Genomic DNA, 21,708 nt, shown 5'->3' with positions numbered 1-21,708 from the left:
TCACCTGTGTCTTTCTCTGTGTCTGGAGTGCCAACGTATCACATCGCTTAGCCAGGTCCTGACACTGAGTGAGCATGTTCCTCACAGTAAAGCACCCAACCAGATGACACCACAGAACCTCTCAGACAAGACCTAAGTGTGCCTTTGAAGCCTGCTTCACTGTGCCGTGCTCTCCCTTCACCTTCCACCACCGCTGCTTTAAATAGCCGGTCAGTCATCCCAGTCCAAATGGGCTGATCCTAATTCTTTCAGACATAGCTAATTTTTTGGGAGCACCAGACTAATGGCCTAGTGCTTAGAAGCGAGTGCGAGGGCATCTGTCAAATTTAGCTCCTATTGTTTTGGCTGCCAGGATTGAGCTCAGACAGACTTGCAGATTTAAGCCCCTTGCAGTAAGATGTGAGTCCAGATGCTAGATATTTATTTATTTATTTGTTTATTTATTTGTTTATTTAATGTTGGCAAATGCTCTGGCTCAAAGTAACTGCACAAACCACATGCATTTTTCTTTACTCCACGTGATGCAACTTCTTAGAAGGGTCTTCTAAACTTGCACAAAGCCAAGCATACAACCAAGAACAATGGGTGACAAAAGAAAGAAAGAATGTCTGTTGCAAAGCAGACAGTGCACCTGAACTGACATAAATGATGTCTATGGCAACTTGGTCAGGTACTTGGCCTTCAGTCATGAGGCATCATTGAGCCACAACCCAGTGACCTTCTGTGACCTTTAGCACTGAGGGGGCAGGCTGTGTGCTGAAATACATCCTGTGAATCACAGGTCCCTCTGGGTGGCAGTGGTGGGGGTATCGATGGCTCAGGGGGGTGGTGGTGGTGGTGGTGGTAGGGGGGGGGGGGGGGGGGGGTTGGGGGGTTGCGATGGGCCTGCAGATGGTGATGTTATCAGAGTTGCCAGCTGGTCTCAGCGAAAAAGCCTGTGGCCATACCTGCATCCACACCTGCACCCCACCTGCCACCTGCTCCTGTAAAGCACATGACGATGACTGTGTGTATTTCTATGTGGATACAGGTGGGCATGGGTGTGGATCTATTTCTGTGATTAAATGTGTATTCATGTATACACATGCATTATACATTTAAACATACATACATTCATGGGTATGGTAGGAAAGCGGAGATGTGGAAAGGCCAGAAATATGAGCATGGGATAGTTTTCTATCAAATAATTAGAATAATAGATAGAAAAACACGACCACAGTAACAGAATATCACAAGGCCACAGAGAAAACATGTCAGAGTTTAATTTCCTTTGAAATGTCACGCCATCCCTTGGCCTTATTGCATCTGTTTCAATTTTCATGTCATATGCTTTAAATTATATAGTGTTTCTCAGCTGTTCCTCAGCTTACTCTCTCTTTCCCCTTTTTATGTCCACAGTATAAGCAAGTGGAGCAATACATGTCCTTCCATAAGCTTCCTGCAGACATGCGGCAGAAGATTCATGACTACTACGAACATCGCTACCAGGGCAAGATCTTTGACGAGGACAACATTCTCAGTGAGCTCAATGACCCCCTCAAAGAGGTGAGTTCCCAAGGACGCCGGCACCCGCAAACTCTCAACGTCGAAACGTTCACACCTCGCAGCGTCTCGTCATTGATTTGTGTGAAATGAATCCATCGATACCCTCGGCGACAACACAGATTAAGGTTATTTACATGGTGCCTGATTATTGATATTTTGGTAAGGGAAAAATGTCGGGAATCTGATAGGAGCAGAGAGTCATGGGTAATTTGAAGCGGGCCCTCTGTTGGGGAACACTTTTAAGTGAGCTCTACGGGAAGGGCCTCTTTTCCTGACGTCATGTCTGTTTTGTTGATGTGTTTAGAAAATAGACAACACATATTGATTGCTCGGTCCGAGGCAGAGCATGGACGTCATTGTAAAAGACATTAAGTATTCATGAAGAACCTCTGGACATCAGACTGAGGGTGCTGCTGCTGTGATTAAAAGAAACTAAATGCATGCTGAATGTTTAAATACTTTGGTCAAGCAGAGCTCTGTAGAAAAGGGCTCATTACAATGCAGGAGGGATTTATAATGCAGCAAAACACATCAAGGCCTTGCAGTTGGGTCCAATTTGGGTTGCTCTATAGCAACGCAATGCTAAGAGCACGCTTGAAATGATGGATAGCTTATCTCTTTGGAATGCTGCACACCACACATCATTTGGGTAATTGGGCCCTGAACAGAAGAAATAAATACCAAAGCTGTGTATCACGTATCCACACCGAGGAGCATGACAGTGAAAGACAAGCGTAGGGACGTGATAACGAATTGTGCAAATGGCATGGCATCACATAACTTAGGCAGCTCTGATAGAAGTAGACAGAATGAGCCCAAGTGATGATGCTGCAAGGTGAGAGAACACTTAATGCTTCATCGCTACAACACTTTCCTTTTTTCTTTTTTTCTTTTTGCAGCTGGTCACTGCTGCTATTTTTATGAATGTCGCCTGGTGACAAATAGTCTTTAAATAGATTAAGTAGAAAGCTTGTTCCCCCCCAAGGCAAAAGGATGCTGGTATCTAATTCATTATTTGGCTAGTCGTGATTGGGGTCGGAGCCCCTCGGCTCAGGATGCCAGGGTCCCTCTGTGCGCTTACTGCGCTGCGCCGCGGCATTAGCAAACAGTCTGGCCCCTGTACACCCAGATCCCTTCAGCAGGAGCAACAAACAGAACAAAAAAAAACACTCCCAGTGCTGAGAGACACTTCCTCATCCTCATCCCCAGGAAATGAGAGACTGCTTTGTAAACAAGCCTCTCCTCTCATGTCGGCTTAAAGGTAGACTCAGCAAGACAACTTCATTATTCACAACAACAGGCTGGCTGCTGCCAAGGCAGGTATCAAATGTATCGTGACATGGCAGTCGTCGTGGTGATCAGGCCTGTGCTTGTTTGTTGTCAGTTGGAAATGGGAATGGGATATTACATGTCTAGTTACAGTCTACTTTTTAAGAGCCAAAGAGCTTTTACTTGGAAATATTGCAGGTTAACAACATAAAACATTAAAGTGCTGACATTATCTTGTGTTTTTGCCCTTAGGAAATCGTTAATTTCAACTGCCGTAAGCTGGTGGCCACCATGCCCCTGTTTGCCAATGCGGACCCCAACTTTGTGACAGGGATGCTGAGTAAGTTGAAGTTTGAAGTCTTCCAGCCCAACGACTACATCATCCGTGAGGGGACCGTGGGGAAGAAGATGTACTTCATCCAGCACGGTGTAGCCAGCGTCATCACCAAAGTCAGCAAGGAGATGAAGCTCACCGACGGCTCTTACTTCGGAGGTCAGTGTGTGTGGCCATGAGTGTGTGTGGGTCGAGCATGTCATCGGAAAAAGAGTGGAATGAACATTCCCATTCCAATGAATGCTATCTTCCATATCAAACACAGAAGAAAAAAAATTAAAACAATGGGACTATTGAGGATGGGTTTGTTGATGATGGGTCTGTTGATGATGTATTTTGTTTACTTTTTTCATCAGTCCGTGATTGTTAAATTAGTTACGGTGTGAGATGCTTTGTGACGGACTAGCATCAAAGACAATAATTATCACGGGGGACCCCAACACAGTAGGCAGAACACATGAACACGTATGCCCATTCTTCCACCTAATTCTATGGTGTTGTAGTTCAGAGCGTGTTCAGTGGTTTGCTAAAGAATCTAGGGCTCATGGACAAAAAACGCTAAAATATTAGTGGTGCTAAAGTTAAGTGAAAATGATGACCACAAATTCTAGCAGATCCTTCAAGTTAAGAGGCTATCCATAGGTATCTAGAAACAGATATACTGAGCCCTTGGGGTTTCCATCCCACTATAAGCAAACTTCAGATGTTCCATTAATTCCCTTGGCAAGTCACTTGAATCAGGAGGTCAAACGAGAGGTAAAACGAGAGGAAAACAGACTCCGGTCCTGGTGAACCGACCATGCTGAGCTCACAGTCTACTGGGTGTTCCATGACATTCTAGAAGTTCTGTCAGTGTGGTGACAGACTCTCATCAGGCATTTTCCTGTCCTGGAAATGGGTTTGCGTTCATGAGCTCTTACGTAACGGTCATCTGTTCAGGCAGAGAGGAGCAAGCAGAAGATCAACGGTCCCAGAGGACAGACAGAGGTTGCCGTGGCACTGAACGTTGAATAAATGTTCCTTTTGCGTAATTGAGGGAGTAATTCCCCCTCTCTAGCAAACATGGCCTGACATTAAATATTAATCCATCAATCCGTTTAAAACGAAGCTGTTTACCCTACCTTATTCGTTTATTTATTTATTTGGCCTTCGTTTCCCCTTTCTGTGTTCTGGGACTACGTGCCACAGTGTAATGTTTTATATTGTCTTTGTCTTGAATTTTTTATTTCAAATGAGATCATTTTTCCATGAAAAGATATGTAAGAGCTCTAAGAATAGTCATAGATTGTGTGAGATTCCAGAGACCATCTATGTTTCTTTCATCTAGGCCCAGACATTTAAAAGAGGGTTCTCCCTCACTGCTAGTACTAAAAAGCTACGGCTAGGTCCACATAGAAGCTTTGATTGAGTTTTAACAACTCTTCAAAAACTTGATGTGAGCTTCCAAAAATGTAGACACGCTGTGATGATTCCAGTTGTGAAATCTTGGATATGTATCATGACATTTCACTAGATATATTCAGTCTGCGTCTGGGAAGTCAAAGCAGTATTACCTTGCATTACATCATGTGAATGGTAAAATATTACATAATAACTTGTTACTGCAGACATTCTAATATTGAGATCAAATGGTAAAATCTACCAGAGGTAAAATAATTTCTTGAGCCTCTTCCTATCAAATATTATTTTTATGAACTTCTTAAATTTGTGTTCAGTGTAGGTCTTGAAAGAGTTAATACCTACGAGCTAGCCACATTAGGTCCTTAGCCAAGGCCCGATTGCAACGATACAAGGTTCATAGAATTGCTCAACATTCACCTGTCAGGTGAGTCCTTAAATCCATGTGATAATTGTGTCCAGGCCAAGTCTATTTGTCTCGCTGTAGTTTCGGCATGTTGGAGGCTGCCCTATGTTTCATAAGCCTGTAATGGAAAAGGGAAATTTGAAATCCCTACCCCCACCCCTCCCCTGATAATCTTCCCCCCCAGTGTCACGGAGGCTGCTGCTGGCCTCTCTGCCTCCCTGTTAAGTTCTGATGCCAGCCACCTGCTCCAGTGGGATGCCCATCTGGCGGGGGGGAAATGTTTGCTGCGTGGCATGAGTGTGGCATTAGGAGATCTGTGCTGACTGGACATCACAGCAGCTGGCTGTGTCAGGAAGTACACCCTTCTCCTCCACTGAACTAGGGAACTGCTGCTAGGCTAAAGAGATCGAGTGAACTCCGCTGCCGGCTGCCTCCCCAAACATGGCTCGTTATAGTTGCATAATGAAACACTATCAAAGAACTCCCTTCTAAGAATCTCTTTTTTTTGTGTGCCTAAAGTGGCTCAGAGATGCAGGCAAGCCCACAAACAAGAACTCAATCAACAACTCCCAGAGCAAATCAAGTTTCGTCTAGCTACCGCTGTCATGCGAAACAACTCTTTTCCAGGTCCATTTGAAAACAGGCCGAGCAGCGAGGCCAGTGGGGAAGTGGTTGTGGTTGTGTTTGGACAGAGATCTGCACAGGAAGCACTTGGGCTCATGGCTGGTTACCCACACTGCCCTGCAGTGGACGGCCCCGCTGAACGGCATGTGTGAAAGCACCGGTCGTCACGCCAGCATGCCCGGCTGCATCCTGCCTCTCCCCCCCGTTTCAGACGACTAGATTCTACTTCCGCTAGAGTCGAGTGCGTCTTGCGCTCGCCCCGCTCCACGCAGGCCTCAGAAGGAGAGTGTTTAGTCATTTGCCAGGGTGACAGAAACACCTTCTCCCCCGCTCCTGCACTCACTCACTCACGCAGCTGACCTCTCCCTGGCAGGGGGCCTGCCTGCACAACACAACAGTTGCACAATTACTCTGCCAATGCAACTTTGTGTTCTTCACAGATATTGTTCTCTCTTTCTCTCTCTCTCTCTCTCTCTCTCTCTCTCTCTCTCTCTCTCTCTCTGTCAGTCTATGATTTTTGCTCTAACACTGAATATTCATTAAGAGGTAGGAAGGGGAGCAGTGTTTCGTGGAAGTGAGCACACGTGTGAGGTTGATACATTTATCTGGGCCCTGCTGTCAGAATGTCACATAATAATGGCTAAGTGTATTTTTTCTGTGTGTAGGACTGTGTGTATATTTGACAGGACATATTTTCTTGTTGTGCTTTTATTCATTAAATTAGTGCTGCTACCTTGTTCACACCCCCAGCTGGAGTGAGGTTTCCAGGCGTCCGGCAGGCAGGCAGGCCAGCCTTTGGCAGCGCCGAACAGCAGAACTTGAGCTCTGAATGTCAAGGGCATCGGCCCTCAAACGACCATTTAATGCCATGTTTTATTCAGCCTTCAGGACACACGCGCTGTTATGAGGAAGATAAAACTTACAACGTCTGTCGTTATTGGCAGCGCTGGCCAAATTGGATATTCACAATTTTCACGACACATGGTGTCGCACAATACCACAAGGAAAGAGCCCATTTCCCCTGAAAGCTTCACAGCAGATAATGTAACCACTAGTCATTTGGGAATAATTGTAGTTCTACTATTATTGTTAAAGCGTTGATTTATTCAAACAGCTATGTTGGACTAAGTAACTACTGTAAACCAGTGGAAAAAGGTCCTCGTCCATAATTAATGGTGAGCATTTCCTGGTATGGGGGTGTGGGGGGGGGGGGGGGGGGGGTGGGAGAATCAATTATTTGTGAGTTAATCAGTGACACTCACCCCAGTAGATAAGCTCACTGTTTTAGTCAGCCCTGGCCATCTACAAAAGAAACATTCGGGTGCAACATTTCCTTGATTGCGGTTCATGTATGATCGTTAGTGTTACCAGCTCAGCACAAGCAGCTACCGTCAGTTTGGTTTCCAAGAGTCATTAGCCACCGAGCCGTTTGACGAATGGGGTGCGTGAGGCAGCGGCGGCAGCACACACGCGTTGGCAGTGCAGCCGCAGGGTTATGCACATGCGTGTGCCATGCAGCCCCCCCCCGCCCCCTGCAGTCCTGCTCCGTATCTCACACCCGACGCTCATTTGTCTAGCGATCAGTCGTAACTGTGTGCTTCTTCCACCTGTTCCCATGGCTGATTATGGCCATTTCTCTTCTTCCCCCTTTACTTTTCTGTTCTCTACCTCTCGCTCCGGCAGAGATCTGCCTGCTGACGAAGGGCAGGCGTACGGCCAGTGTCCGCGCCGACACCTACTGCCGCCTCTTCTCACTGTCCGTGGATCACTTCAACGAGGTGCTGGAGGAGTACCCCATGATGCGCCGCGCCTTCGAGACCGTGGCCATCGACCGCCTGGACCGCATCGGTAAGGCTGCTGCTCCCCCCTCGTCCCACTTCTTCTGCTAGCTCCCCATACTAATGAGTGCCTTGCCTGTGCCATCACTCATATGTGGCGTGTGTTTGTCCTCCCCCAATGCACTTGTCTGCCATCGTGCCTGCATGCTTGTGTGTGTATGCTCTCTGTCTCTACCTCTCTATTCTCCTCTCTCCTCATCCGGATTTACATTAACGCCTGTAATCCTACGAGCGAACGATTGAAGACAATGAGGCATAACGCTAAATTGTCATCACCGTGTACAAAAAATAAATAAATAAAAAATGTGAAAAGAAGAAGAAAGTGCATGTGGCTGTGTGGGAGGGGTTCAGGCCGCCCCGGAGGTCTGGGTTTCGAAGTCGACCCCCGCCTGGACTGAAGGCGAGTGGACGGAAGCTTGTTTCATCTGCATGCGCCTCCGCTCCATTCCCCTGCAAACCTGGGTATGAGCAGCACCCCACCCCAACCCTACAGGGGCCCCCAGCGGGAGCTCTGACACCCCACTACCAGGGGCCCCTGAGGATCCACCTGGCTCCTCTAGACTCAATGCCAGTCCTTCAGTCTCCCTACTATGTGTCTTACTAGAAATATTTAGTGTTCGCATAACTTCTTTCTCCCTACTTCTGGTTGGCCACTTAAAGATGTTAATCAGTCAGAATTTTCTTCTTTTGATTTATTTTCGGGTCGGGTGGGTGGGGTTGGGGGGGGGAGAGATTCCTCAGCACTTGTTTTGTTCCTGTTGTAAGAAATGAAACAAGTCTGAGATAGATTATAATTTATGTAGTGGGGATCGGTTGTAATCACGTCTGTGGGAGAATCAAAATAAATGAGCAATCTAGTGTTGGTAGAGTAGTGAAGGTTAAAAAGAGGAGAATTCAACAAGTATATTGGTTGGATTTAGCCATAAGCCAAGTCATCTTTGTAGACAAAACATGTCTTCCATATTGTGTGTATGTAATCACTGTTTAGGTATGACTGTGATTTGTTTCCAAATAAAGTACTGACATTATTAGTAACAGGTCAGCTAATTCTCTACATCCCAACCCATTATTAATTCATAAAGCCAAGCTGAAGTAGAGCTTAGAAGACAGTATTAGGGTGAGGTGAAGCGTGAAAGGTCAAGTGTCATGACATTTCGTTATGGCTGTTATCATCAACCAAGCCCAGATATTTCTTAGACGGAACAGCTACAGTACTTTATTTGGAAGTGAAGATGTTTGGAAGACGTAGACCACTATGTCGTCTGTACTGTGAGTCTCCCATGCTGCACACGTGTTTTAGTTTCTTTCTGTCATTATTGTCGTAATTTCTTCTCATGTCCTTTGTGGTGAAGCCACCAAAGATGGAACTCCTCAGTTTTATGCCTGTTTGTGTCTTTGCCTCAAAAGTTGATTTTGATGCAGGCAGCCAGTTAAGGCATATTGGAATTTCTAGAGGAAAGTGCCTATAGTCTTAACTTAAGTTCAGTGCATCATAATATTCAAATCATATTTCAAAGAGCATGGAAAACATTCTGAACATAAGTGGAACATTGGCAGGGACCAACGTTCTGTGCCATTAAACATTTCTTAGTTTTAATGAGTTAGTCTTAAGGGTTTACTCACAAATTAAATATGGAATAACTAACCATGAGTGACCATAGAGAGGCAAGAGAGAGACGGTTCAGAAACACATTGTTACTATGACTACATGATACACTTGCATAGCAGATACCTACTAGGCCAGTAACAGAGAAAAGGTTGAATTTACTCCGATATGATTTCATTTGATTTTCGCTGTATGTAGCATTAGCATTGTTTACATAGTGTTTTCAGTCTTTTGATATCAGAATGTTTGACCCCTAGTCTGGATTAGTCAAAACTAATCAATAACAGCTCTGTCTCAGGAGAAATTGGCCAAGTATATCAGATGAAATCAATGGGAGATAGGGGACATCATAGGGTCAGTAAGATTTCAAATCTCAGAGGACTGGCTCCCACTTAAACTTGATCAATTCTGGGATTTAGGAGATGAAGGCTTCCGAAAAATCAGTGCCCTTCAACCTCCACCTTTCTCCATTTTCCCTTTCCAGTAAAGAGCAACACTGTCACAGATTTACTGGTGGCATTTTGATTTTGATTTGTGAGTGACCAACACCTCTTCTAAAAACAGAAGGGACTTTGGCAAAATTGGAAATCAAAAGGGGTTTTGTCTCATACAAGGGAAAATACCAAAACTGTCATGATCGGTGCTTGATGTGACGTGACTGTTTCTATGGACTGCATTTGGTCACGTGCTTGCGCGATTCTTCAAAGGAAAGAGAGAGAGAGACATAAAGGAATGACTTTGACAAAAAGTGACATGTTTGACAATTGATGTAACTATCTCTATCTAAAAATTATTTGACCAGGAGTTCCTCTTGAGATGAGCTCATCTCGTTTTCAAGAGTGCCCTGGCCGACGAATAGGCAACAGGTAAACGCCTCATCCCAATCCGAATTTACCCACACAAGCAGAGTACTTCACAGGCTGACCCAACCCTCCTCTCAAGGACAAGTACCCATATAGATGGGATTTTAACAGAAGTAATTTTTAACTATTTATTACATTTATATGTAAAGAAAATTAAGTTGCATGATAATAACAAAACAATGATGCCACACGAATTGTGTTGTGCTGAACTGTTTGTCTCACATTGAATTAATCTGCGTTGTCTAAAATGTTGAATACTTGCAGGTGCATGCCTATTGTCACCATTACGGTTCTATAAATGTCTTATGTGTTAGTATGTTGTGCAGTGTGCTATATTACCAATAGGCACCATTCCCATGTAGCTCAGTGCAAATGGACTGTTGTGTTCAGTTGGTCACATTTCCATGTTTGTTTGTGTGCGGGAGTTAGGACGGGCTGTACGTTAAACTCAGAGTCAAGGAGAAGGCTTCTCTGACCCAATCCCAACCAATAAGTCAGCCTCATGGCGAGGTGTGTGGGCTCAGCACTACACCATGTAACGCTGATCCCTGATCCCCAGTCAGTCATCAGAATATGCTAACACACCTGTGCAGACAGACTGCTGAAAGAGACATCAGAGCATGGAGAAAAAAATGGCTTTAGTATTTTTCTTTCATATCCACAAATCAATTCGAGTTTCAACACAGAGCTTTACAGTTTTGCCTTTTCTCTTCTGAATAGTTCACCGAGAGGATTAACATAAACTGGTTTGAGCAGGTTGTGATGTCAGGGCCCATCACAGAAGGCAGTGGGCAGAGCATATTGTTAGCCGCGAACGAGACGTTTATCATCACATGAAGCACTCTTCAGAGAGCTTCACTGCCTCTCAATCACAAAGGATATTCTGTATAGGTATTCCATTAACATGAAACAATGAGAAAGCACTCATGTGTAGGGAAGATGTGAGACTATCATTGAGGATAAGAGTGCTTCAGGAAGATATCTAGACTATACCATCCCCCACTAACCAGAGGGGGGGTTGTGTGTGTCTCCAGTGATTTGGGAGGCCCTTCCATGCTGCGGGGCCCCCGTACAAGACCTCTGAGAAACCCAACAGATAAGCACATGAACATGACACACAGGATTGGACAGATTTTAAGATTACATTTTAGTATTTTATTTTATTTACATCTTTTTGAATGTTTGGACCTGCAACATTTTCAATCTAAACTAAATCCAGCTGTAATACTTTGGCAGTGTTTTTATATAGCTCAATCAATGACATCAAAGAGGATATAGAGGCAAGACATGTAAGTGAAAAACCAAAGCTATGTTCAGAATGTTGCTCTCTTTTCCTCCATTAGAGGAACGTGCTTTCGTGCTGTTCAGCATTGGTGTTGGAATGATATATTTGGCATCACCTGCCAATTGCAGTCTTGCAGTCTGGCTTTCTATGTGTATGCTCTTATGAGGTTCAAATGTTCATGCTGTCGAATGGTTCCCTTTGACCTCATGTCAGAGTATTCATTTCATTTACTCTTACGAAGGTATTTTCATCCCAGTAGGAATTCATGAAGATGGATGGGTAGGCCATTCTATATGGAAATGTCACATTGATTTCTCAGGCCACTGTGTCAGAGAAATTGGAGTTAGCATTAGCATTAGCGTCTCTAATGCTACAGTAGTTGAAATTAGATTGTTTAACTTACAAGGTTCCCTTCCTATCCCTCCCAGCACCAATTATCAGTGTAAATAACATGTTTATGTTGTACTTCCATCTACAGTGTTTAAACATGTACCTTACCATGCATCAACCATCTTTACAGATGACATGTAAGTCTGTAGCTGTACTGGACTGTGTTTTTTCCAGTGGTGGTAGTAAGTAGCCCTAGTTGTGGCCGTGTTTTGACCCAAAAAGGCTATATAGATATGGTGTGATTTCTCTTGTTTTTCTACTATTGTCAGCAACAGAGACATATGACCCTGGCTTTTTGAGAATGAATAAGCACGAGATCAGTTTTCTCACACAGAGGTGCTCCCAGTTTAAGGAAATAATTTGTCACAATTCCTACGCCTGCCAACCGGTTCTGGCATTGACGGAGTACAGCCTGCCTCCAGCGATTATTGCCCCTTTGATTATCCATACAAGCAGGCAATGCAGGGAGTGTGTCGGGGAAACGCAGACTCACGCCTGGCCTCAACAGATCAGGGAAGCCCATTGGGTTGTTTGTGTGGAGTTTCACACTAGATCTCGTCCCGGTGAATATGCCATCCCCTATTATTCACCATACCTCGTCGCTCTTCCTATGGAACATACAAACCCAGTGTTGTTTATTTGGTGAAAAAACTTAAGTTATCAAGAGGAGACATTAAGGACAGGTTCTTTTTTGAAAGCCTAATAAAATCTCTTTTTAGTCACTAAATACCTCTATGCTATTTGCTTGCACTCCTGCAGTATTATCATGATGTGTGTCCTCTATTACAAAGCATGAATTTTGGACACTGATTCCTGATTCAAATTTTGTCCCTCTGATATATATTGACTGTGGCTAAGGCATCAGAGCTAACGATCCAAACCAGTCACAGCCATTGGTAAATCTATAGTGGAATATCTTTTGAAAGAATACATACTGATAACTTTTCTTGACACGAACAACAACTAAAAAGCATTATCTCATCTCATTATTGGAACAACAAGGTCAGAAGAGTTGAACATAAAGGATGTCCTTCTCCTATGAACTTGTAACGGTTCTGCTATAAGAGGATCCATTAGATTTGGCATCTATCCTCTTGCTTTTAATATTAGAATCTGTTTTAGTCATTCGTCATTTTCGGCAGGAAGTACAAAGTCCTTTTTCTACTTTCGATAAAGAATTTCTGACATTCTGGGGACATACAGCTGAAGACATAAAAGGCACTGGAAACGTATGAATGCTAAATGCCCTCCGTCCAAAAGCTGCCCCCCTCCTGAATGCATAATGCCCATTCCAACTGGAGCAGTGATGGTGGCGTGGCACCAATCATAAACAGCTCACCAAGGTAAAAGCGCCTCCATTGTCCTCAAGGCTTTAGTGGTGAGATTAATGACATTGCACCAAAGCCTTCAGCACCGCACCGCCTTACTCAGTCATTTCCTTCGACAGAAATGTTTTAGCTCAACCATCAACAAAAGGTCAGCCATCTACAAAGCAATTCCCAGATCAATCGAAGTGTCACTCTTTTCCCCACCTGTGAGGACAAATGCAACAGTGTTAGCGTAGTGCCAGTATTAGGTATACTTAATTATAGACGCTAGTGCCAGGCATTGTCGGTCGCCTGCTCATCTGTGGCTTGATTCTGCCTTTAGTCACGACCTCTGTGAACATCGCCTCATAAAATAAGATTAGCTGATCTCACAGTAACGTCATGCCAGTGCTGCGATGGCATTTCCCGTGACAGGATCCCGAGAGCCGTTTCATGCTTTTTGTGCAAGTAGAGTCATTTGTTTGCCAGGCCTTTCATTGCCTCTTCCAACCTTATATTAATCACCGCCATATGGGTGTTAAGAAAAAAGAGGCATAACAACAGTCAGTAAGCATTCATTGATTTCATAACTGAGCTGAGCCAAGACCAGCTGTTTTATGTTCTGTGCAGGTGTTCCATAGACACTGCTCAACTTGGACTTTGGTCAAACTAACTGCGCCTAGACGTGTAAAGGGCTATACATCTAAAATTGTAAAGCTAATGCCTTTTTATGATTGCCACTCTCAACTAACGTCTAGTAGGCAGCAAGTAACTGTTTAACAGCATTTCTATTAGCAATTTATCTCACATTCCTGAACCTGTAACTCTAGTTGACTTGAGTCAGTAGATTTGTGGTAACCTTCATAGTAGCATCATCGTCTATAGTTTGTCTGTAGTTGATTCTGTGTGTTGTGGTCTTTGATGTGTAGAGATCAAGGAAATTAGATGAAAATGGTGAACTTGGTGCTGAACTGATCATTTTCATGAAGACATTTTAAGCCCATTGAAGGTCATGGTGGGTATGTATTGACATAGTTTTGCCTTAGATTTACTGAGCACGTACTGTATTGTCTGTACTGTCTGTAACGGTATTGACTGTATATTTTCCATAGTCATGTTCATCCCTCCCTCATTGTGGAACACTTCATAACAAATTCCATTCCATCCCCTCTCTGGTGTCCTGTGTGTCCAACCACCCCATGTCTCAGGGCAGAAGTCATGCCTCTGTCCATTGCCCCCTCACAGGGAAGAAGAACTCGCTCCTGCTCCAGAAGTTCCAGAAGGATCTGAACGCCGGCGTCTTCAACACCCAGGAGAACGAGCTCTTGAAGCAGATCATCCGTCAGGACCGGGAGATGGTGACGATGGTGGACCGCAAGCAGTCAGTCACGGGACTGAACTCAACACCGATGTCTGGAAACTCCATCATTAATTCTCCGGCGCAGCCGCCCTACGCTGCCGCGCTCCAGCACTCCGCCCCCATGACCTACAGCGCCTCGGCCACCATCGCCCCCACCGCGCGTCTCATGGCCGCCTCCATACAAGGCATCTTCCCCGCGCCCAGCGTCTCCATTGGCAACCTGAACTCAGCTTCTCCCATCCCGCAGACACCGCTGCAGCAGCAGGGGGCAGTCATGTCGCCGTGTTCCTTCACCGCGGCAGTGTGCAGCCCTCCGGTGCAGACCCCACTCTCCGCCAGAACCTTCGCGTATGGCTCCCCCACCGCCTCCCAGCTCTCCCTCATCCAGCAGCCCCTTCCCACCCAGCAGCAGCTTACGATGCAGTCATCACCCTCCACATCCTCACAACTGCAGCTGCAGCAGCAGCAACTACAACTACAACAACAACAACAGCAACAACAACAACCACCACCACCACCACCCCAGCAGTCCCAGCAGCAGCCATCGCAACCACAGGTGCCCTCCCCCCAGCGCAGCGACGTCCACAAGAGCACTCAGGCCCTGCAGTCGGGCAGCCTGAGCCGAGACGTGCGCCACCTCTCCGCCTCCCAGCCCTCCCTGCCACATGACACCTCGCTGGTGACGCGGCCCGTGCCTCCGGCCTCAGGCGAGTCTCTCGTGGCGCTGCCCCCTCAGGCGGGCTCGGCCGCAGGGCCTCAGGCTCCGGGCTCGGCACTGCAGGGGGGTATCCGCAGCACCGTTCCCCAACGGGTCAGCCTGTTCCGCCAGATGTCGTCTGGAGCACTGCCGCCAGCGCGCACAGCGCCCCCTGCTGCTCAGCACAGGGATTCCACAGGCTCCAGAAGAGAATCGGCAGTCTTAAGCAGCACAGAGACAGAACAAGACAAGATGCGGTTTACGTCAAATTTATGATCCGATTTTCATTTCCTCTTTTTCCTCTTTTTTTTAAATATGTTTTAATTCATTTTTATGGAGATATATGAAAAAGAATACCAGACTTGAGATTTTTTTCTTTTTTTCTCCAAACTTTAAAAAAAAGGAAAACCTCATAGACATATGAGGAAAACCTCATAGACATAGTGTACAGACTGCCCTTGTATTATATTTTAGACACATCTCCCCTTCAACTTAAGAATGTATATTAAGTGAATATATATGTGTACATCCAACTAGAATATTTGGCATTGACTATTTAAAAACTAGTATAAACATGAGTCTTCCTTTCTGAAATATATGAACACATACAGTACATAAGAAGAAGAGTTCCTTTTTATTTTCGGTTTTGTTTGTCTTTTGTTTTTGTAACTGGAATGCAACATGAATCCTGACATTGACTTTTTGATTATCATTTTTTTTATCTGAAAGAAGATGACAAAATAAGTCCTCACTTTCTGCGGCTTTGGCATCACTGTGGAAACAACAGCAAATTCAAAAATGAACACAAGCAAACCTGGAAATCGTCAAAAAGCACACATGTTTAAAGTCAATATTCTGGTACAGTATATACCCTCTCCCTCTGCATTCAAAGCATACTGTCACTTACCAGCAGCATTTCCACACCTGACTCTATATATAGAAAAAGATAGAAAACCTGGGACTTGAAAAGCCTACCTAAAAAAAATGTGTTGTTATACCATTACTATGAGCAAATCAGACTATAGATTCCATACGTATTTGTGTAGACCGCCTTTTGTATTGTCTGAGTAAAGGACAGCGGATTATGCGTGGATGCTAGGACAGCTTAGTATGAGGAGGGAACCAGAATTTTGCAGTGTTCTTTGAGTGAGACTACCTACCCGAGCTGTGGTAAAAGAACCTCTCAAGACTGTCGGACTTCAGTCCAACAGCTTGTGTCGTTCAAGTGTGAAGGTTAAGGTTTAGAAACGAGTTTATCACCAACAGTATTTGTTGTCTCCTAACTTAGCTTGTTAGCTTCCATTGTCGATATGTTTCAAGTCACAGGATTTCTGTTTTTATTTTTCCCAAATAGAGAAACACTGATATTCATGTCTCTTGAAATTAACAGGAATTGACAGTATGCCGCAGATAGGGATTGCATTGAAAATAACTTGAATATCATTTTGAAGTACAGTACAAACACAGATTTGGGGAAATCTGGGCAATAATGCAGTGAGGTAAATTGAGTGAACCACAGGTGCTTGTGATGACAGTTGCAATATTTTCTGTGGCGCGGTGAGAGTGTGTCCAAGCCGTGGCAGTGTTACGGGTCCAAAGGGAATCTGATCAATTTTGCTGCTTTTTTCTGTGGAAATGAAGACGTGTGCAAGAAGGATGGAGAGCGGATGATGCTGTTTATCTCTTCTGTTTGTTCCTTCTGTTCTTGTTTGTATTTTTATTCCTGATTTCTGGCCGTGATGGACATTATGTAACGTTGCTTAATGACTGTGTACATTTATAATATTTATAAACTAAAGATTATCACCATTATGCAATAGACTGTGATATAAAGATAACTATATGTGTGTTGTAAATAGTTTTGTAGGTCTAGTATTTACAAAATAACGTGTGGTGCATTCTCAATCATGGCAACGTCTTACTTCTATCAGGAACCCGGATATCATCTATATATGCATATTAACTGAAAAGGTAATAAGATAAAAACACAAAAAAATTATCAGAGATGAGCAAACCTTAATGCAATTTAGAATGTCGCTTGACACTGAGAAGATGCCACCTCTCAAAGTGAAACTAAACAGCTTCCTGTCTAGAAAACCCTGAGGCAGTCTGCCCCTCTTAGAATGCTTCACATGCTTGGACCTTTCCACTTGGTTTGGCAGCCTAGACACGCCCTACTCAATCTGATGAGTCACTCTTGTCAGTCTGTACAGATTGGCATGGAATTACTTTTCTCTGGAGATAGATTTTCATTTTGGAGACCTTTTCTTCAACATTAGACATCGGACATAAATTGTGTTCAAATTGTGTTAATTGTAAACATTTGCTACATATCCTGGAAGTAATATACATATCTTACACTCAGAAGAACACTCTTTTAACATTCTTTAAAAACCCACCGCAACCCATCACTTACCTAGCTTTCTGAGTTGACACCACATGTTGTTACTGTTCTCCTTTTTTGTTGTGCTTTCAAATCTGTTTAATCTATTTTACTTTTGTTCAGTATTTCAGTATGCATTATTTTCAGCAAAACCAATTCAAGAAATGCTTCCTTCTTCATAGAATGATAGGTGACGACTGACAGTGCAATACAGTAATACCCGGTACTCCAGCTGAACCTGAATCACAAAACTGTAAAAGTTTGAACTTGTTTATATGTTGATTATGTGTGCGTTAATCTTATGTGCTTTTTTTGTTCATTTGTTTGTTTTCTGATGGGGCCATATGGTGTAATGCGTTGGCTTACTGCTATACTAAGATGCCTGTCCCAGGAAGGAGGTTAATGGAATTCCTTGTATGTTTTGTATTCTTTGTAAATTTTCTCATGTGATTTGCCTTTCAATGTCTTTTTCTACTCTCCTTTTCCAATGATTGCTTTATCAGTGACTCATTTGTGTATGACTGCTTTATGTGTTCGTGTGGACAGGATCTGCTGTCTTTGTCCCCACGATCAGAAATATAGAGGATGGTTCTATATATAACTGGATTTGCTATGCTTGTTGCTACTATATTGCTTTGCTGCACAATATAAAGCGTAACATGTTCCAGAAGCACACACTGTCTGTATAGAACATGTCTACTGGGTATTACTGTATTGTAGCATTTTCAGGAGCTGAAGCTGCATCATAATGAGCCTCATTTTAGATTCCCCATAGTCAATTTCAAGAAAGGTGCATTTCGCAAGTCAGTTATATTAAAAAATGATGAGCAGATATTTTAAAAGGCAAAAAAAAATATTTCCAATGGAGGTTATCTCCAGAGCTGAAAGGTACAGCTGGTTTGCATTAAGGTTTCTCTTGTCCATGTGTGTGTGTGTGTGTGTGTGTGTGTGTGACTTCATCCTGTCTGGGTCTTGAGATTCTGAGCTGACTCGCTGATATGGTGTAAAAAGTACGACACCTTGATCCTGCAAAGGTCAGAGCCCTCAGTAAAGAGATTGCTGTTGGTCAGCTGACCTCTGAGCTGGTTAAATGCAATCATAAAATCTTAAAAGAAAATAAGCCCCTGCAAATTCCTGGACATGGCACCAAATTACTGATGCATAATTTAAACCCATCATGGGAGGTTGTGCATCATGTGAAATCAGTGTGGTCTGTCAGTATGACTGCATTGCAGTGTGGTCTGTGAATATGACTTATTCGCTTGTTTTGGAGTGGATGAATATGATGTCCTGGTGTCCTCGTGTACAGCGTATCACATTAGATACAAATCCAGCTCAGAGTTTCAAAGGCTGTAGAAAAAAATCAGTTGAGCAAAATACAGTACCCACTTGTGTCAATATTGTATCAATACAGCCATCCACCCACATCATAAAAGCATGCATTGTCACAAATACTTAAAGAGAAACTATTTAAAATGTTGAAGTTAAATGTATTGTGAGATTATGATTTTGTTCTCTGTCTACCTAGGCATTATTTGTGTGTATCGGAAGCATTGAATTTTCACAGGAGGACATTCTTAAGTATTTGTGCCTAAACTATAGCCATGTTTCATCCTTTTTTGTTGTCTGTGAGCTGTGTGCCCGCACGCACACATATAAAGATGATATATGTTCAATGTTTTGAAAGAATGGTGGCTTGCAGATGAACTGGCCAAATGTGTCAGAGTGAAGTGAATACAATACTCACTTAGAAGCTCTTGAGGAATTTTGGTTGACATTGGTTGACAGAGTGATCTGTCCCAGATTAGTAGAAAGAGAGAAGTGAAGAGATGAAGTAAGTACAGCTTTTACACTGTCTAAAGTCTGTGTGCGCAGTACAGACTGTGTCTTTCTGGAGCACCGTCATACCTTTTGTTGTAGCCACTGATGTCTGGTTGGATATATTGTTATGTGGAATGAAAACTGGCCAAAGCAAAACATTCTAAGTAACTTTATTCATTTTGAATTGCACTTTCTGACTTAAAACAGGCAGAGATTCAATAAATGACTCTGCATTTATAGTTTAAGTTGATAGGCTAATTAAGGAGAAAATTGATCTAGTTTCTGACCCTCCCATCTTTTGTGGCACTTTGAATGGGGGGGCCCATGTTTGAATTACAACGTCGAGTGCTTAACCTTGCTATGCCATAGTGTATAGGGACTAGTATACAGTTTCAGTTGGATGGCAGTACTGTTGGTATCTGCTGATTTTGATACTAGCCTTCACAGGGGATTGCATCCCAGTCATGTGCTTTCATCCACGATTCCGACCACCGCTAGCTAGCAATTGGGACAGGGCCTTCTAGGGCAAGAAACACACTTAGCTAAATAAAAACAGTAAAGCAGTCAAACAAATATGGAAGCATTCAAGAAACCAGCACATATATTTATATGTTTGATTTTTTTTTTTTACTTTTACTGTTTCTTTTTTTTCAATGATGCAAAGAGAATAAAGAACATCGAGTAGAAAAGGGAAACTGAAACAACCTCTACATTTGCAGGTGAAAAGATTATTTCAAATGTTTACGGATGCTATGTTTGTGTAACAGAGAGAAAGTGTGCGCGAGAGAGAGACATGCTATTACAAGCCACAAGCTCTTATTAAACTCTACTGACATTATCATTGTGCTCCTTTTATGTAAACCAAGGCTTGGATAAATGAACAATTAGTTGGTTACTTGATTCAGAATAAGGAAAGATAAAAAATGTATACTTTCTTACAATCTATATGCAGACAAACGGTGTTTGTCAGAAATTATTTTGATTTTGTTTTATTTTTTTCTGTTTGTACATAATAAACCTTTAACATATAGAGAAAAAATAAAGAAATATTGTCATTTACTTCTGAGTCTATTTGTGTGTTTGTTGTGGTCAAACACAGATCACACTCTTCATGCAATATCTATCATATCTGTAGTTTGTAAACATCAACATATGATGAACAGCTTAGTATTGAAGTTGATCATAATGATTTTATTAATGTCGCACTTGCGTGTAGACAACCTTGATAAAAAGAGCTTGAGTAAAGAATCATAAAATGCTGCTTGTGAGTACAGATGCTATGTTTGGAATAGCTACACACACAGGCAGAATAATACTGGTTGTGTCACATGTGTTGCCTAACGACAGGTAAACATAAAAGCTGATGTCATAAAGCAGAGGCGGGGCAGCTGCCACTGTTGATCCCTAGAGCAGGGGCAGAATTTACAGATGCTGATGGAGGCCATTTCTCAGAAGGTCTGGCAGAAGAGCAAAGGTTGATTGCTCCCTTCCTTTTCACTGTACAGTATGTGGAGATGAAGGGATGATGGAAAGCAAGAGAGAGACACGAGAATGACAGATGATGTAGAGAGAAAGAGAGAGGAGGAGGTGGAGAGCAGAGGGAGAACGTCAGCAGTTCCCAGAAGGTTATGAAAAATCGACCCTTGCGGGTGCAAAGGATTTCCATTCATTACCTTCACCTCCAGTTATCCGTCATGAAGAATTCATACATGAAGACGGATCCCTCCATCGCCCCCCCCTCCCCCCCACCCATTTCCATACCAGAGGAAAGGGGGCCAGAGAGCTCATTTTCTGGACCCCTTTGGAGGTGTGTGTTGTTATTCATAACAACCTGCTCATCGCTCAAAGGGATGGACAGAGGCCGCCTCAGCCCCAGATCTGATGGGAGATATGGCTTCAGTGATGAACCCATGCATTTTTAAGTAGCCCTGGGTATGGAATGGGTGAAGTATTACCTTGTGTGATATCACTTAGGCTGGCTGCATGACCCATGGCCCTTCGAAGTGGACCTCGGGAGGATGCTGTGGCCTCAGTCAGGGGCGTCCACGGTCATTTAACTCTGATAAAAGAGTCCGAGGCACTGACCATGTCGCATGACCAGGGTCTGGTTACAAGGTGAAAGACAGGCTTAAAGGGTTTACGGCAGTCACTCTGCCATTTCATTATCAACGGAACACTGCTCTCAATTAGGTCTTATTATCGCATTAAAATGAGTGTAATCGTATACACAGCAAATGAATATTTCAGCATGTGTTTGGGGAGATTGTCTCGTTAAGTAAATGCTTCTGGCATTCACTCTGCCTATCAATATCTGGGCAACAATGAGAAGCTTTTAAAAATTCATACTTATCATGCACGCCGATGCGTTTGCTGTTTAAGTAGGGTTGCAACCTGAATGGTAAAAGGGTGCAGCGGCACATCTACTTGGTATACCAGTTGTTGCTGTTGTAGTAGTCCATTCAAACATATAAATACATAGGCAACTACAACATCATTCACATACATTTGTAAAATCTTTTAGTCTGTGAGTACGTGTGTGTCAGTGATGTCATAAAATCTAATGGGTGTGGAGAGGAAGAATG

At 43.4% G+C, this 21,708-nt stretch overlaps 1 protein-coding gene across 1 annotated transcript in view; it reads left to right on the top strand.

Moving 5' to 3' along the window:
- The window catches only part of LOC105911478 (potassium/sodium hyperpolarization-activated cyclic nucleotide-gated channel 1), a 60,950-nt gene extending 40,765 nt beyond the window's left edge, over window positions 1-20,185 (top strand). Inside the window, exons 5-8 of the mRNA XM_031578292.2 lie at window positions 1,399-1,545; window positions 3,067-3,307; window positions 7,260-7,424; window positions 14,111-20,185. Of these exons, the coding sequence (XP_031434152.1) occupies window positions 1,399-1,545; window positions 3,067-3,307; window positions 7,260-7,424; window positions 14,111-15,198 (1,641 nt within the window). The 3' untranslated portion in view covers window positions 15,199-20,185. The remainder of the gene's footprint in view (window positions 1-1,398; window positions 1,546-3,066; window positions 3,308-7,259; window positions 7,425-14,110) is intronic.
- The last annotated feature ends 1,523 nt before the right edge of the window (window positions 20,186-21,708 follow it).

This window comes from Clupea harengus, chromosome 12, assembly GCF_900700415.2.
Source record: "Clupea harengus chromosome 12, Ch_v2.0.2, whole genome shotgun sequence".
NCBI classification, from domain to species: Eukaryota; Metazoa; Chordata; class Actinopteri; order Clupeiformes; family Clupeidae; genus Clupea; species Clupea harengus.
This window is presented reverse-complemented; position numbering and strand designations above follow the sequence as displayed.